Raw genomic sequence first — 17,408 nt, forward strand, 5'->3', positions numbered from 1 at the left:
AGGGTTCGTTGCATGAGGTGAAACAATTCCTCTCTAAAAATTTTGATATGAAGGATATGGGTGAGGCATCTTATGTCATTGGCATTAAGATCCATAGAGACAGATTCCGAGGCATTTTGGGTCTGTCTCAGGAAACCTATATTAATAAAATTTTAGAGAGATTTCGGATGAAAGATTGTTCACCAAGTGTCGCTCCCATTGTGAAGGGTGATAGATTCAATTTGAACCAATGCCTGAAGAACAACTTTGAAAGGGAACAAATGAAGAACATTCCATATGCTTTTGTTGTCGGAAGCCTAATGTATGCTCAAGTCTGCGCAAGACCTGACATTGCATTTGTTGGGGGAATGTCGGGACGATATCAGAGTGATCCAGGTTTAGACCATTGGAGAGATGCAAAGAAAGTAATGAGGTACCTTCAAGGAACCAAAGACTACATGCTTATGTATAGATGGACGGACAATTTGGAAGTAATTGGCTACTCAGATTCTGACTTTGTTGGATGTGTTGATTCACGCAAATCAACATTAGGATACATTTTTATGATGACCGGTGGAGCTGTATCATGGAGCAGTGCCAAGCAGACCTTGACTGCCACTTCCACCATGGAAGCCGAGTTCATCTCCTGTTTTGAGACTACTTTACATGGTGTATGGCTTAAGAGTTTGATTTCTGGGCTTAGAATTATGGATTCTATCTCTAAGCCATTGAGAATGTATTGCAACAATTCAGTTGCTATTTTTATGGATAAAAACAATAAAAGTGGGAGTCGAAGTAAACACATCGACATTAAGTATTTAGCTACAAGGGAACGTGCTAAAGAAAAGAAAGTGGTCATTGAGCACGTCAGCGCTGAGTTGATGATCGCTGATCCTTGGATTAAGGGCATGCCACCGTTAAAATTCAAGGATCGTGTAATGAATATGGGACTTGGTTCCATTATGTAGTTTCTCATTGTATGGACAATGTTATTTTTATGAAATTCTTAATTATTGTGATGTTTTCCTCATATTTATGTGCACCTTAATTTGATTTGAGAGAATTCCTTTGTGTAGGATCAAGAATAAACATAAGGTTTATTCATTAAGAAATTGTTGCCACATAAATTATAATAGAAATAGATACATAGTAATACATGGAAGATAATACTCGTCATTAGAGGACCTATCGCCATGATTCATGTTTCTATTACTTAATACAGATTATCAATGGGTTTTAAGATGAGACGTTAGATCAGAAATATGGACCAAGTGGGAGAATGTTAGCTCCATGTATCCGGTTCTCACGGAAATCGTCTCGCGGGATTCCTTTTTTTGTTGGGAGTTCCCGGAGTGGTCCATTACTCCTTCTATAGTTCTCTACCATGTTTTGTGCAACACTTGACACGTGGCCACAACAAGCTTGATGGAAACTTGGCTATAAAGACTGTTATTTGGTCCCCAAACTCACTGTTCAATCCCCTTCAGTTTTACACCATCAGATCAGAGTGAGTAGAGTTTGGAAGTGCCAAACGGGTGAAATAACTCTGTGATAAATGTTACAGATCTTTCCGTGTCGTTTTCTACAGGACCTTACACATTTGGGAACGATCTGCTTAGCTCCTCTTTTTCTGTAATTGTTGTTTTCATTCAGAGTTGAAGAAACTGGAGAAAATTGTAAATGTAAAGTCTGGTACTGCGTGAGCTTTGAGCTGAGGTTTCGGCAATTTGGCTGGCTATTCCATCGAATGTGTAAGCTTGTTAAAGAATAAACAGTGTCAGAGTGTGAGCAAGTATTAATGGCCAGAGGTATGATTTATTGGGTATTCAAGTTTTTTTCTAATTCTTTTAAGTATTTATTCTGCATTATAGAATCATTGTTCAACTAACATGTTGGAATCGTGAAACCCCTAATAAAAAAAGATAAAACCAATGTCCTTAAAACCAATGTCCTCTAATAAATTTTGTTGAAATCTTGGAACCCTAATAAGAAAAGATGAAGTAAAGTTATCCACTAAGTTAGATTTGCATATAGTGAACCCCTAATAAGAAAAAATGAAGTCATCCACTAAATTAGATTTGCATATAGTGGTGTGTGGAAACAGGGAAAGGGAAAGCCTCCGAGGATAATTGTAAGCCCACATATAGACAAATCATATGCATGGGAATATTTAGGGTAGGAAAGCTACGAAGGTTGGGGCAGAGGAGTTTTATATTTGGGGGAAACTAAGAAATTAAAAGGAAATTGTTTCAAAGAAGCACTGGGAATAGGAGGGGTACAAATAACTGGGCAAAGCTGAATTCTCCGGAGTTGCTGATAAGGATGGCAACAGGACACATTCAAATTTAAGGAGATTGGCGGGCGAGGGTACAAATCACTGGGCAAGGAAGAATTCTGTGGTATGGCAAAATAACTTAATATTTAAGTTTTTAGGAGATTCCAACTAAGATAACCACTGACTAGATGAAGATTTATCTCTTTGCACAGGTATTTTTACTACACAGGAGGAAGAAGCAGAGTCCCAGCTCTCAGGCACTATCGGATTATTATATGATGATGAACACCCAGCCATTATAGGATGCTTATATGATGAACATCCAGCCACAACAACTGGCTAAAGACTGCAGGACAAATGCTGATAAGTTTCATTTTCTTTTTTCTGTGTTTCCACGCACAAGAGGTGGATCCAAGTTTTTGTTAGCAGAGCCTATATGACAAATCTTCAGAATCTGGGCCTTCTGGAGGAAGAACAGCAGCATTATTGGCACCCCTCGTTTTTTACGAGGCTTTGATATTGACACACAACTTACTTTTTCTGAAAGCTCAAGCGCATTGCAATGTATATTCAAATTTGTATTTAAAATAATGGCAAATGTACAATTATTAGGGAGCACAAACTCGGCGTGTGCAAACACATCACGAGTATCCAACAGTTTACTGCATGTATACAGACAATAAGAAATGATTGCTTTGCCGTGAAACTCTTTGGGTCACTGTAAAAACGTTTTGGGAAAATAAATTCACTGCGGTGACTTGAACCCGGGTCTCTGAGGTGAGAGACTACAAGTGAGCAAAGAGTCAAGTTGAGCGTTCAGTGTGTGGAGCAATTTGGCAGGAAACCTTCTCATTTTAAATTTGAAAAATAGGCGTTGTAATTTGTTTGAGTCGACAGTCAATCCATCAATGGCGTGCATTTCGTCTATAAGCTCGTGTTTATAGAATATATTGGAGTCTGTTTATAGAATAGATTGGAGTAGTGCTATAAATCTATGAATGCAAGTAACTGCGCACGCACCAGCACCAGCGATCTGCAGTAATCGCACACCTTGATCTAGTTTTAACGAGCAACAGCTCGGAACCACAGAAAGAAAATCCGCCAATAATTTGAACTAATTATTTGAAAACTACCAGGGGGTAAAATTTACCCAAGAAATCCGCCAATTACTTCACAGGAAATAGAAATGCAAATACTCGTGTAATCATTTCACTCAAAGTCTCACTATAGAACTTGAATTTCCATTAATCATTTCACTCGAATGCATAGAAATGCAAATACTTGTGTAACCATTTCACTCAATTGCAAATACGCGTCTCACTATAGAACTTGAATTTCCATTAATCATTTGACTCAAATGCACACGACAACTGCGTACGCTCTCTCATTTGCTTTACATTTCTTCACTCAAAAACTGCGAACACTCACACTCTCATTTGCTCTCTGTATTTCTTCAACACTGTGATTTGCTTTGCATTTCTTCACCAGACATCCGCGGACTCCCTTCGATTTTCATTCCGTTTCAGTATTAACTCTGATTTCCTTTGCATTTCATCCAAAAACTGTTAACGTGTAGGCGTACTCCCTTCGATTTTCATTCTATTTCAGTATTAACTCTGATTTCCTTTGCATTTCATCCAAAAACTGTTAACGTGTAGGCCGCGTTCACGGACAAGGGCGCCAATACACTCTGATTTTAATGTCGTTTTAGCCGCGAATACGCCGTGATTTTCATTTGGTTTAGCCGCGAATACGCCGTGATTTTCATTTGGTTTTAGCGTTGGTGTGGAGGCCGCGCGAACGCGAGCCTCCTCTGCCACAAATTATGACGTGCACTCTCCTCAATGGGAGATGCTAGGTAGACCCCCCTCCGACGTGCAATGGTGGTGGTCTTCCTAGGCCATCGACCTTCCTGATCATCCATTGACCCCGCCCAGGTAAGTATGTTTCGTATTTTACCAACTTCACCCTCTATACTCGTCCCTTTCATTACTTCCATGGCCACTTTGCATGTGGGATATATCCATGCTCTTATCCTAATCCAAAAATTTAAATATGGATAAATGCTCCCTCCATTTCATCCTTATTGTTATACTTGAATGAAAGTTGTATGTCCATGCCATATTTTAAATTATATCTTAATCCAAAATTTAAGAACACAATGAATTGCTTTTTCTTCTATTTCATTCCCATGTTGTTGTTAACTTCCATGAGTGAAAGTGGTAGCTATTATGGCCTTTACTAAGGTTCAACTCACATGGCTAGTGTCACTTTTCTGCTTATCACTATGGATGTGTACATATGTATGTAATATTTGTTTTGGTTGGGTGAAGGGTTTTGGCGACCTTAGCTCTAGGGATTTGCCTAATCAATTGGACCATTTGTCAAACCAAAGGCATGTTGTCGATGGGGAGGTTACATATTCAAATCAAGGTCGGCCCCTCTGAGTTACCATAAGCTCTTGCACCCAACAGTTGACACCAGAAATACTTTGTAGGACTATTACCCCACTCCCCACCCTGCATTGCCCCGCCTCCCCTTTCTTGCCCATAATAGTTGGATGAAAAGCGGTGTCAACTGCTAGCTTTGAGAGAGAGAGACACACAAAAAATTGTTCATTGTCAAAGCAACCAAAACAAGCAAATTCCACTGACTTGCAAGTGCCTAAAGAACTCTGAAAAAAAACAAAAAACAAAAAAAAAGAACAAAAACAAGAGCACAAATTCTAAGCCCATATCGCTTGACAAGTCCCAAACTTGCGCAACCATATAAATTAAATCGCTGGTAACCGATAGACATCAATCCATAATAAGCATTAAAAAACACACTTCATCATACATCTCAAGTTGCTAAAATTTAAACTAGCAATTACCCCTGAATGATCAAAGGTACATTGAATGAAGAGAAATGTGGGAAGATCATCTTGAAAAACAAAATCACTAAATATAAAAACTCTTATTTCTAATAGAATAATTTTTTATTTTTAATTAGAACTAAATAATTAAAAGAACTCTACAGTGTTGGGTTGGGCAGACATTGTTCAATTAAAAATAAATAATTAAAATCTACGAAGACAAATGAATATCAAGGATTTGCATAAAAGTGAGTGAATGTACTAGTCTTTGAACCCGTTATTTTCACACTTGGAATGTATTAACAATATATTCTATTGGAAATTGTTTTAAGTCAGTGGAGTATGTAGAATGCATATTAATCTCATGTTTAATTTGCAATTTCCTTGTTTTCCTACTCTATTTTGCTATATTTTGAAGAATTGATTTTATTTTATCTTGTTCAATCATCAGATGAATGGCCCTCCTGGAATTTCATCTTTTCCAGAGGCAGATGACACGTTCTCTTTGTTTGGCACCGTAAATGGAGGAAAATATATTGTTTATGAGGGTCTAACATATAAGATTTCTTTGTGTTTTCCAAAGGATTATCCCTTCAAGCCTCCTCTAGTGAAATTTGAGACACCTTGCTTCCATCCTAATGTTGACACATTTGGAAACATATGCTTAGACATTCTTCATGTAGGTTTTGCTTGTTTTTTGTCTTTTCCTACGGCTACAACTAACTTGCAACTTGTAAGCACATAAAAGAACCAAGCATGACGTAGGCAATATTATGCTTGTTATGGTATGCTAGGCAATTTGTTGCCTTGTGTACATTGATATGTAATGAGAATTGATTATAGGAAAAATGGTCCTCTACATATGATGTTCGTACTATCCTCCTGTCTATTCAAAGCCTTTTGGGAGGTAAACATGAGCTTAATCTGGATCAACTTTGTAATTTTATATTCCTTTGGTTTTGTTTTCCAAACTCAACCAACTCTTTTAATTGTATCGCAGGATGATTGAATTAATTTCTCTTTTAATAACAATTTAGAAATCTTAGTGCAATCCATTGATTACTTAATATAGCAATGTGTAGACTTCAAAAAGGCAGTGATGAAACAGTACAAGGATGACGGTGGAGCAACTGGTCAATAATTTCAATTCATGTAGTTTTCAAGATTCAAAGATTCTTTGCCTTCGGTGAAATCAAATCAAATTGTCTTAGATGGTAGTTTAACAATTTTGTAGTGTATAGAAGTAGTGGAGTTTAGATAATTATATTATTTTTATTGTAAATATATTGTTTATTAAAATTGAATTTAGGTAGAAAGTATACTTATTTTTGTTTCTTCTAACCAATGGTGAATGTTTCTTGTAAATGTATATATATCCATTTTGTTCTCGCTCTGGCATGTTGACAAACTTGGCCATTGTTAGTCATGAACATATTATCTCAGGAATTCTGGTGGTTGTTTTGTTTGCTGATAGATGTTTATAATAAATGTATAGGATTTCCATTTTTGTTATTTATTGCATCAATGACAAGGTTGAAAATTTGCGTGTCAACAAATTATTACATGGAAAATTATTTTATACATGAAAGTGATTACATAAACATTTGTGAAAGTGATTACATAAACATTTATTATTGGAGATGAATGGAAACTCATCGTGACAAGTTATGTAATTGATGCTTCAAAGTTCAAACTATGGACTCACAATGTGCTCAATTGGCGTGTTGTCCTATCACAAATAAATGGAACAAGTGACGTGGATGTAGACGAAATGTGCATGGTTTTTCTTTTCCTATTTATTTTTACTTCGGAGCGATAACGATTAGAAGTGATCTTATGTTGAACTTACCCATAAGTAATTTGTGGAGAAAGTGGTGCCCTTACCTTAAACTAATTAACAACAATAAAAAAAAAAAATGTGTTATAAACATTTGATCCTGGGCTTGTTCAAGATAACTCTCACCAGTTACCGATTATCCTAGATTAAAAAAAAAAAAATGTGTTATAAAGTAGAAATCATATTATTATAGTTAAAAATTGTGAGATAGTTATTATGTTGTATTTTACTGCATTTTAAAGACGTTGTAAGAAAGTCAAATTATAATTATATTTAATGATATATTTAGAATACAGTTTTTAATAATATTGAAAAAATATATATTTTTCATAATTAAATATTATAATTATATTAACAAGTGGGTTTTTATATTGATGGGGGCAATCTATAAGTAGTCATAGGCTGGTTTACGATGGAGGAGGAGGCATAATCATACTACACACCAGATCTTTTTGAATCGACTGACATTTTTTCTGTGGGGGTTGGGGCTCAATCATTGTTGGTGAGTGTGGAATCAAACCCGGGACTGACCTATTTTGGGTATTTACCTGACCGTTGCTACCATGGGGCTGGGTTGCCGGCGTCGTTGATGAATTGTTCAAGGGACAGACTTATACAGGGTGATGCGGTCCTCTCTACTAGACAACTGGGGCATATCTGGGGGGACACTGGGGTTACTGGGAATACAAGTGTCAGTCTTGTTCATTCCTTGGATTTTGGGCCTCCTTTGGAATTTTGTGACCCTTGTTAGGACAATCGGTGCTCGGAGCAGTTACATGAACTTCCTGTTGAAGTGAGGGAGGTGGTTTCTGGATCAAAATCATTTGCAGGATTGGTGGTGGAACCATTCTCCACACCAGTTTGTTTATCTGAGGATTTGGGGTCATTTTCGGTTGGGGCTGTAGACTCTTTTGATATTTGTGGGGGGGCTAGTATTGGGGTTTCTTCATTAGTTGGGCACCCTCTGGTGGAGGGGGGGAATGTTGCTTCATCTCATGTTTGTGAGGTTTTAAGGAATGTGTTGAATGGTAAGAGTGTGGAGGGAGGACGTGTTGTTGTTTCTCTTCTTGGTTCGGTGGGAATTCAATCGTTATTTAAAGATAGGATTGAAGCTGCTAGACAAAGGGGGCATAACAAAAAATTCATTGCGGCATGTAAAAAAGATTTTGGTGAAGGATTAATTTTTGGGGAGGATGTGCCAATGTCCAAGTTGGTTGAATATTCAGATTTGGTTGTTGTTGGTCGGGCCTGTGGTAGACATTTGGGGGTCCCTTTTCTCAAGGACTGGATTAACGAGACATGGGGATCTAAGATTTCATATGTCCCCAAGGTTCAGCGGCTGGTGAAAGGTTGGTTCACTGTCTTTATGAAAACCAAAGATGATGTTAAATGGGTGGTTGGCTCTCACTGGCAGATGGCGGGGGTGCCTGTCTGTTTTTCCAAGTGGTCTACATTATTTGATGCCAAGAGGGCTAAGGTTGTTGAGGAATTGGTTTGGGTACGCCTCCCTTGTCTTCCTAGTGGCTTCTAGGAGCTGGACCATCTGAAAGCAATTGGGAATTATATTGGGAAATTTGTTGAAGTAGATATGTCGATTGCGGAGACTAGGGAAGCGATGATGGCTCGTATTTTGGTAATGTTGAAAATATGAGAAGGTTTGATGTCTGAAATCCCTATTCAAATACCATCATGATCCTTCAAACAACAATTGGATTATGAAGGTATACCTTTTTGGTGCTAAAAATGTCATGCTTATGGTCACTCAGTTGATCAATGCATGTTGTCGTTTCGGCCTAGGTTTGTGGGGGCGGATCCTAGTGGCTGCAAAGTGCGAGTTTCTGGGGCTGCACCAGATGAGGTGGGTGGTGGTGATCATAGAGGAATGGGACCTTTGGGGGAGGGGTGTTGGAGAAGACCCCTCCTATCATTCACAGGGTGGTGGATCTGGAGGAGAATGGGTTTACTAGCAGGGCGGAAGAGATGCATTTTCTAGAGTCGATGGTCTCTACTGTAGAAGTGGTCGGTACTCTTGTTATGTCACCAATTGTTCCTATGGTACATGATTCTTTGTCGTGTGATAAATCAGTTGTTGTTTCACTATATTCTGCTTCAACTACTTTAGTTTCTTCTTTGGTTATGGTAGATTGCATCATTCCTAGTATTGAGCAGTGTATTTCGTCTCCTAGAGTTACGTCTTTGTCTTCGCTCTCGAGAAATTAAGAAGAGTAGTGGATTCGGTACTCTTTGTGAAATCGAATGATTTTATGGTGAAGGCATATGTGCTTCTTTTGGCCTGGGGTTCGCTTCCACCTTACCTATGTTCTACAGGGGTAGGGGTCAGAAATCATTACTCTCACATGCACAGGCTCATGCGAAGATGGATTTAGCTTATGGGAGACATTCTTCTATTGAATGGGCACTTAGAGCAGCGAAACCCAGGATTGTGGTTACCTCATGAAGTTTTTTTCCTTTAATTGTCGAGAGTTGGCGAGGTCATCTAAAAAATCGTCACTTCGTAGACTAGTAATGGATACTACAATGGATATTATTTTCCTACAAGAAACTTTGGGTATTGCTACATGGGTGAAGGCTACTCTGGAGTCATTACTTTGAAGTTGGACATTTGAGGCTATTGATGTTTGTGGTCATTCTGGTGGCTTGGCGGTGGGATGGCTCAATAGGACCTATTGTTGTGAAAACATTTGGGGTTTTGAGTCAGTTATGGGGTTGGAGGTTTACTTGATGGATTTGGATACCTCCATATTAGTTGTTAATATCTATGGTCCTTGTATTGATTGGATCCCCTTCTGGGAGAACCCATTTCGTAAATCATTTTTCGAAAATAACAACATGTAATGCATGTAATGCAAACAATCAAATAGCATTAGAAATATCTACACTGAAATCGATGCATCTAATGAAAGTAATCAAATGAGATTAGAAATCAATATCTACACTAAAATCAATGCATCTAGTGCAAGCCATCAAATAGGATTATAAATCTACATCTACACTAACATCAATGTGTCGAGTGAAAGAAATCAAATAGGATTAGAAATCCACATCTACACTGAAATTAATGCATCTAGCGTAAGCAATAAAATATGATTAGAAATCAACATCTACATTGAAATCAATGCATCTAGTGCAATCAATCAAATATAGTTAGAAATCATCATCTACATTGAAATCAATGCATCTAGTGCAACAAATATTCTTCCCTCTCTCCCCCTTCCATTTAATCTTGAAAAACATTTTTAATAATTTACAGTCTCAAGATTAACAACATCTAATCCATCTAATGGAACCAATCAAATAAAATTAGAAAATAACATCTACGTTGAAATCAATGCATATAATGCAAGCAATCAAATAAAATTAGAAACCAACATCTACAATGAAATCAATGCATCTAGTGAAAGTAATGAAATATAGTTAGAAATCAACATCTACACTAAAAATCAATGCATCTAGTGCAAGCAATCAAATAAGATTAGAAATCATCATCTATGTTGAAATCAATGCATCTAGAGCAAGCAATCAAATATGATTAGAAATCGACATCGAAACTGAAATCAATGCATCTAGTGCAAGCAACTTAATATAATTAGAAATCAACATCTACATTGAAATAAATGAATCTAGTGCAAGCAATCAAATAGGATTAGAAATCATCATCTACACTAAAATCAATGCATATAGTGCAAGAAATATTCTTCCCTCTCTCCCCCCTCCATCTATATTTATATATCTCCATATCTCCTTTGTCTCTCTATCTCACCCCCAAAAAAATAGTCTCTCTCTCTCTCCATATTTATCTATCTCTCCCTCCCTCTAACTATATCTCTCTTCACCTCCCATCTATATCTCTATCTCTTTTCCTTTCCTTTATCGCTCTAAAGCACCCCAAAACATGCACACTCTTTCTCAATATCTATATATCTCTACCGCCCTCTTCCTCTCCTTGTCTATTCCCCTTAACTCTATCTCTTCTTCTTCTATCTCTCTTCCCTCCTTCTCTCCTCTCTCGCTTATCACTCCCCCCCCCCCCCTCTCTCTCTCCACCTTTCTCTCTCTATGTATTTCTTCTTACTTCCCTCCAACACCATCTCTCTTTCTCTCCCTCTCTCCTTCTATCTCTAACATTCTCTCTCTCTAATTCTCTCTCACCTCCCTATGTCTCTCCCCCCCTCTCTCTACAACCTCCAACTCTGTCACTATCTCCCTCCCTCTCTCCTTCTCTTCCCCATTCCTTCCATTTCCCCTTCTTTGTCTCTCTATCTCACCCCAAAACATGCACTCTCTCTCTCCATCTCTCCTTTGTCACTCCCTCTCTCTCTCTCTCTCCACTTCTCTCTCTCTATGTCTTTCTTCTTCACTCTCCCTCTCCTGCTCCAACTCCATCTCTTTGTCCCTCCCTCTCCATCCTTATCTCTCTCCCCCTCTCTCTCAAGTCCTCTCTTTGGTCCTTCCCCTTTGTCCTTTTCTCTCCTACCTCCCCCTATCTCTTTCTAGCTCTCTATCTGCCCTCCAACCTTATCCCTCTCTCCCCCTCTCCCCCCTCCATCCTTTTGTCTCCCTCTCTTTATCTCTCTACCTCTATCACTTTATGTCTTTGTTATTCCTTTCACATATATCTAGAGTTAATATATATCATGATATATTAATGTATATTATAGTATAACAAATTGAATATCGTATTAAATTTAATATTGCATTAATCCAAAGTTATTAAATTTAATAATATTAATATTAGATTTAATGATGCTTTTTACATGGCATGATAACAAAATTTATAATAAAAATACATCAAATTAATGTTTCAAATATTAGAACTTTGATGTGCAAATATTTATGTCTTAAATATTTTCATATATCCATAGGATACGGTTTTCCCTTTAAAAAAACATTTTACAATATTTAATTAAAATATTATTTGTGTTGAATTAACCTTTTTCCTTTGATTTGAGAGATGGTATTGGATTTAGTAAAGAGTAAAGATGTTTAAAATTTTACCTACTTTGGAATTTTAATGTGGTAATTTTTTTTGTTGAAGGTAAATTTATGATCCATTCAAATTCACACATACGATAAATGAACTATTAAACACATGAGATAATTTATTTTCCATTCAAATTATATGTAATAATACATAGTTATATTTTAATAATTAATCTTAGTTCATTAATAAGTTTAAAAAGTTATATATGATCTAAAGATTCAAGTTATATATAATTTAAGATTCATGCTAATTTTTTCGCTGACATTAGTAGAAAATATTTTTATTATTTTTTGAGGACGTGACATACTTACACATTAGGGTCATACTGGACTGTAAAATGCACCTCTCGTCACAATGAAAGATGGCTTCCCTCATTCCCATTTTGGAACTCAAACGTACAACAAAATATTTTGATTTGAAACAAGATATGAAAACACAAAATTGACAACTTCACATCGAGAGTGCAACAAGATATTTTGATTTGGAACAGGGTATGAAAACACAAGATCGACAACTTCACATCGAGAATGAGGGGTCTAGGATCTTTAGTGATGGCAATTCAAGCCAACAATCCACATCGCCACAAAATGAATAATCAAGAAGGATCCATCCACCACCACACTTAAAAGCATTTGAGAGGCATGAGAACCCCTTGATCAAATTAATCATCATCGGAGAACGGAACCTAAAGCCAAAGTAGAGTGCCAATGGTCTAATGTGTAAAGCCAATGACAAGGAGATACACGTCAAGATGTACGCTTTACTATCTCCAATGATCTACACACAAACTCCCAAACTTGCGTTTTCAGGATATGCAACTCTACTGGCATGATGCCTTTGTCTTCTAATGTTGTCTATCTCTATCTCTATTTGAGAGGGATTTTTTGCCCGTCTTGTAATGGTGTGTATCTTTGTCTCTGTTTGAGCCAGTGTTTTGTGATTTCCATCCTGGAGGATCCTATCTAAATCAAAGTTTCTTTAATGTATTGGTAAATGAGTGAGGCCTTTTCTTCCTCCTCCAAGCATCCGCTACACCTTTTCGGCCCTTGGAAACATCCCTTCCCTAATTGCTACCCGACATATACAATTTTATCATTCGCTGCCAACAGACAAGACGATACTACTTCCTCCCACATTCTTGGGAGCTATGCCTTCTTGCTGAGCTTCTCATTTGACAAAACCCAAGCAAGATTATTAGGCATCCTTCCTTCCAACCAATTCTGTATTATCCCCTTTTAAGAAATCATATTTCTCTTTCCAATTTCAACATTGACGGTCCAAAGATACCGAGCATTTCTCCAGCACTTTTCATTGTAGTTTTTTCACTGGAAATTCTAAGCCTTCCCCTTCCAAAATTGTCTAGTATTCCTTGATGTTCTTTCAATTTTTGTGTTATCATAATTTCGTCATTCTACTCAGTTCTTCAAGCTCCAACAAGGGTGGAAATCCCTGACAAGAGTATGGGACTGCATACTCTTGAAGGTCCAACGAGGGTTAAATTCAGAACTCCCCCATGCGTACTGATGAAACTGGGCAGGGTTTAAAAGCTCTGATAAATGAATTACAAAAACGGGAAAAGACCACCTTAATTGAACATAGAGACCACCTTAATTTAAAGCCTCTGGTAGATGATTGAATAGGAAAATACCACTTTATTTGAACAACGTAGAGATCGTTGGAAGCGTGGAACCCCTAATAAAAAAAGATAAAGCCAAGGTCATCCACTAAATTTTGTTGAAATCATGGAACCCCTAATAATAAAAGATGAAGTAAAGTCATCCACTAAATTAGATTTGCATATAGTGGAAATCGTGGAACCCCTGATAAGAAAAGAGGAAGTCAAGTCATCCAGTAAATTAGCAATCATGGAACCCCTAATAATAAAAGATGAAGTAAAGTCATCCACTAAATTAGATTTGCATATAGTGGAAATCGTGGAACCCCTGATAAGAAAAGAGGAAGTCAAGTCATCCAGTAAATTAGATTTGCATATAGTGGGGTGTGGTGTAATATTCCAATATGGAATATCAAAATGGTCAATTTTATTATAAGTAAACCACTGGAGTACAACAAATTGGAAGGAGTGCACATGGGCTTGTTCAAGGCAAATTATAAGCCCTAAGTGATCAATCTCTCAATACCCAACCACTGCAATAGTTTGTTCCTCCAGAAATCTGCACTGACCCAGTTTTTCTACACTGCTGGATGACTTGGCCCCTTGATTTGGCCCCTCAAAACTGTCCAGAAAATTCTGTAAATTTAGGGTTGTGATCTTTGTCAAAAACCTAGAAAAACCCAAAAAAGTTTGCTCTAGTTTTGACCTTCCAAAGTTTGCTCCACATGGAGCAGAAAATGATGAATCGCTGCTCCAAAATGCTAGCAATCTGCCTACAATCTCCCTCTAAATGAAACCCTAGTAGCTCAGCCCCTAAATCCTCCAATTGACACTCCACACAACAATCACCCAAGAAGAATTGCCCAGGCCTATGAGGGATGACACAGTAACAAGCTTCAACAATTCATACAGCGGTGAAGGACTCCCTTTTGCCTCCCAAAATCTCCCTCCTTTGGCTGGAATCTGACCAAGAACACTCCTGCATCAATAAAGACTCCAATTTCTAGCACCAATTCTCCCAATCACTGCGTGGCCTCTCCTTTTGCATCTTAACTGAACCAGAATAGTGTGTACTTGTGTGATGTCCCTCTCCCAACCTCCAAAACAAAGAGAAAATCCTTCCTAGGGTGGCACGCAAAGTCCTCCGAAGAAAGGTTGAGCTTCACTCCTTGGGAAGCTCTTGTGCTAAGCAGCGCTTGTAACTCAGCGAAATAGCTAGAGTGACAATCCGTTATCAAAATGTCAAAAGCTCCCAAAATGATGTCTCTTATTTCTATTTATCTTTGCTGCCCCCTTTCTCTCCTTGTGGGCCCCACCAATTCAACTTTCTTCTCCCTAGCTCGATTTTCCTAAGGGGTTTGAATTCCCCTTTTTGGGTGGCCCTTTACATCTCACTACCAATTTAATTTTTCCTTTTCTCTAATGTTGGTGGCCTCCATCTTTCAAATAATTAAGTGGAGACTCCATTCACCCACTTTTCCTAAGTTTACATGCCAAAATATTTTCCAACACCTAAAAGAAAAAATGGAAATTCTTCTTAGCAAAATTAATTTGATTGAGTACATTACATGTGGAAACAGGGAAAAGAAAAGCCTCACAGGATAATTGTAAACCTACATATAGACAAATCTTGCATGGGAATATTTAGGGTAGGAGAGCTACTGAGGTTGGGGCAGAGGAGTTCTATATTTGGGAGAACCTAAGGAAATTGTTTCAAAGAAGCCTTGGGATGGGAGAGGGTACAAATAACTCGGCAAATTGCTGACAAGGGTGGCAACATGATACATTCAAATTTTAGGAGATTGTCGGGAGAGGGTACAAAGTTCTATATTTGGCAGAACCTAAGGAAATTGTTTCAAAGAAGCATTGGGATGGGAGAGGGTACAAATAACTCGGCAAATTGCTGACAAGGGTGGCAACATGACACATTCAAATTTTAGGAGATTGGCGGGAGAGGGTACAAATCATAACTGGGCAAGGATGAATTCTCTGTGGTATGGCAACATAACTTAATATCTAAATTTTAGGAGATTCCAACCAAGATAACCACTGACTAGATGAAGAGTTATCTCTTTGCACAGGTATTTTTACTACACAGGAGGAAGAAGCAGAGTCCCAGCTCTAGGCACTATCGGATGCTCATAAGGCACTATCGGATTCTTGTATGATGATGAACACTCAGCCACTATAGGATGCTTATATGATGAACACCCAGCCACAACAACTAGCTAAAGACTGCAGGACAAATGCTGATAAGTTTCATTTTCTTTTTTTTGTTTTTCCACACACAAGAGGTGGATCCAAGTTTTTGTTAGCAGAGCCTATATGACAAATCTTTAGAAACTGGGCCTTCTGGAGGAAGAACAGCAGCATTATTGGCCCCACTCGTTTTTTACGAGGCTTTGATATTGACACACAACTTACTTTTTCTGAAAGCTCAAGCGCATTGCAATGTATATTCAAATTTGTATTTAAGATAATGGCAAATGTACAATTATTAGGGAGCACAAACTCGGCGTGTGCAAACACATCACGAGTATCCAACAGTTTACTGCGTGTATATATACAGACACAATAAGAAATGATTGCTTTGCCGTGAAACTCTTTGGGTCACTGGAAAAACGTTTTGGGAAAATAAATTCACTGCGGTGACTTGAACCCGGGTCTCTGAGGTGAGAGACTACAAGTGAGCAAAGAGTCAAGTTGAGCGTTCAGTGTGTGGAGCAATTTGGCAGCAAACCTTCTGATTTTAAATTTGAGTCAACAGTCAATCCATCAATGGCGTGCATTTCGTCTATAAGCTCGTGTTTATAGAATAGATTGGAGTGTGTTTATAGAATAGATTGTAGTGATATAAATCTATGAATGCAAGTAACTTCGCACGCACCAGCACTAGCGATCTGCCGTAATCACACAACCTTGATCTAGTTTTAACGAGCAACAGCTCGGAACCACAGAAAGAAATCCGCCAATGATTTCAACTAATTATTTGAAAACTACCAGGGGTTAATATTTACCAAAGAAATCCGCCAATTACTTCACAGGAAATAGAAATTCCATTAATCATTTCACTCGAATGCATAGAAATGAAATCCAAATACTTGTGTAACCATTTCACTCAATTGCAAATACACGTCTCACTATAGAACTTGAATTTCCATTAACAATTTGACTCAAATGCACACGACAACTGCGAACACTCTCTCATTTGCTTTACATTTCTTCCCTGAAAAACTGCGAACACTCACACTCTCATTTGCTGTGGATTTCTTCAACACTCTGATTTGCTTTGCATTTCTTCACCAGATATTCGCGGCCTCTCTTCGATTTTCATTCCGTCTGTGTTAACCCTGATTTCCTTTGCCTTTCATCCAAACACTGTCAGCGTGGAGGCCGCGTTAACGGACAAGGGCGCCAATACGCTGTGATTTTCATATCGTTTTAGCCGCGAATACGCCGTCATTTTCATTTGGTTTTAGCGTTGGTGTGGAGGCCGCGCGAACGCGAGCCTCCTCTGCCACAAATTATGACGTGCACTCTCCTCAATGGGAGATGCTAGGTAGACCCCCCTCCCAAGTGCAATGGAGGTGGTCTTCCTAGGCCATCGACCTTCCTGATAATCGATTGACCCCGCCCAGGTAAGTATGTTTTGTATTTTTCCAACTTCACCCTCTATACTCCTCCCTTTCATTACTTCCATGGCCACTTTGCATGTGGGATATATCCGTACTCTTATCCTAATCCAAAAATTTAAATATGGACAAATCTCACTCCATTTCTTCTTTATTATTAATATTATACTTGAGTCAAAGTTGTATGTCTATACCATATCTTAATCCAAAATTT

General features: G+C 38.0%; 1 protein-coding gene and 2 non-coding genes across 3 annotated transcripts in view; 1 reads left to right on the top strand and 2 right to left on the bottom strand.

Annotated features, from left to right (window-relative positions):
- The window catches only part of LOC149250208 (ubiquitin-conjugating enzyme E2 20-like), a 37,885-nt gene that overhangs the window by 18,546 nt on the left and 1,931 nt on the right, over nucleotides 1–17,408 (top strand). The window contains exons 2-3 of the mRNA XM_089453577.1: nucleotides 5,560–5,787; nucleotides 5,952–6,015. Coding sequence (XP_089309703.1) covers nucleotides 5,560–5,787; nucleotides 5,952–6,015 — 292 coding nt within the window. The remainder of the gene's footprint in view (nucleotides 1–5,559; nucleotides 5,788–5,951; nucleotides 6,016–17,408) is intronic.
- On the bottom strand, nucleotides 4,040–4,199 carry LOC149250209 (U1 spliceosomal RNA). Its single transcript, XR_016268027.1, has one exon. It is a non-coding gene; the product is annotated as a U1 spliceosomal RNA (small nuclear RNA).
- Nucleotides 17,049–17,208, bottom strand: LOC149250210 (U1 spliceosomal RNA). The gene has a single exon (XR_016267916.1). It is a non-coding gene; the product is annotated as a U1 spliceosomal RNA (small nuclear RNA).

The sequence above is a fragment of the Pinus tabuliformis genome, chromosome 7 (assembly GCF_031772625.1).
Source record: "Pinus tabuliformis cultivar Carrire ecotype Pingquan chromosome 7, CPIR1, whole genome shotgun sequence".
Taxonomy (NCBI): Eukaryota; Viridiplantae; Streptophyta; class Pinopsida; order Pinales; family Pinaceae; genus Pinus; species Pinus tabuliformis.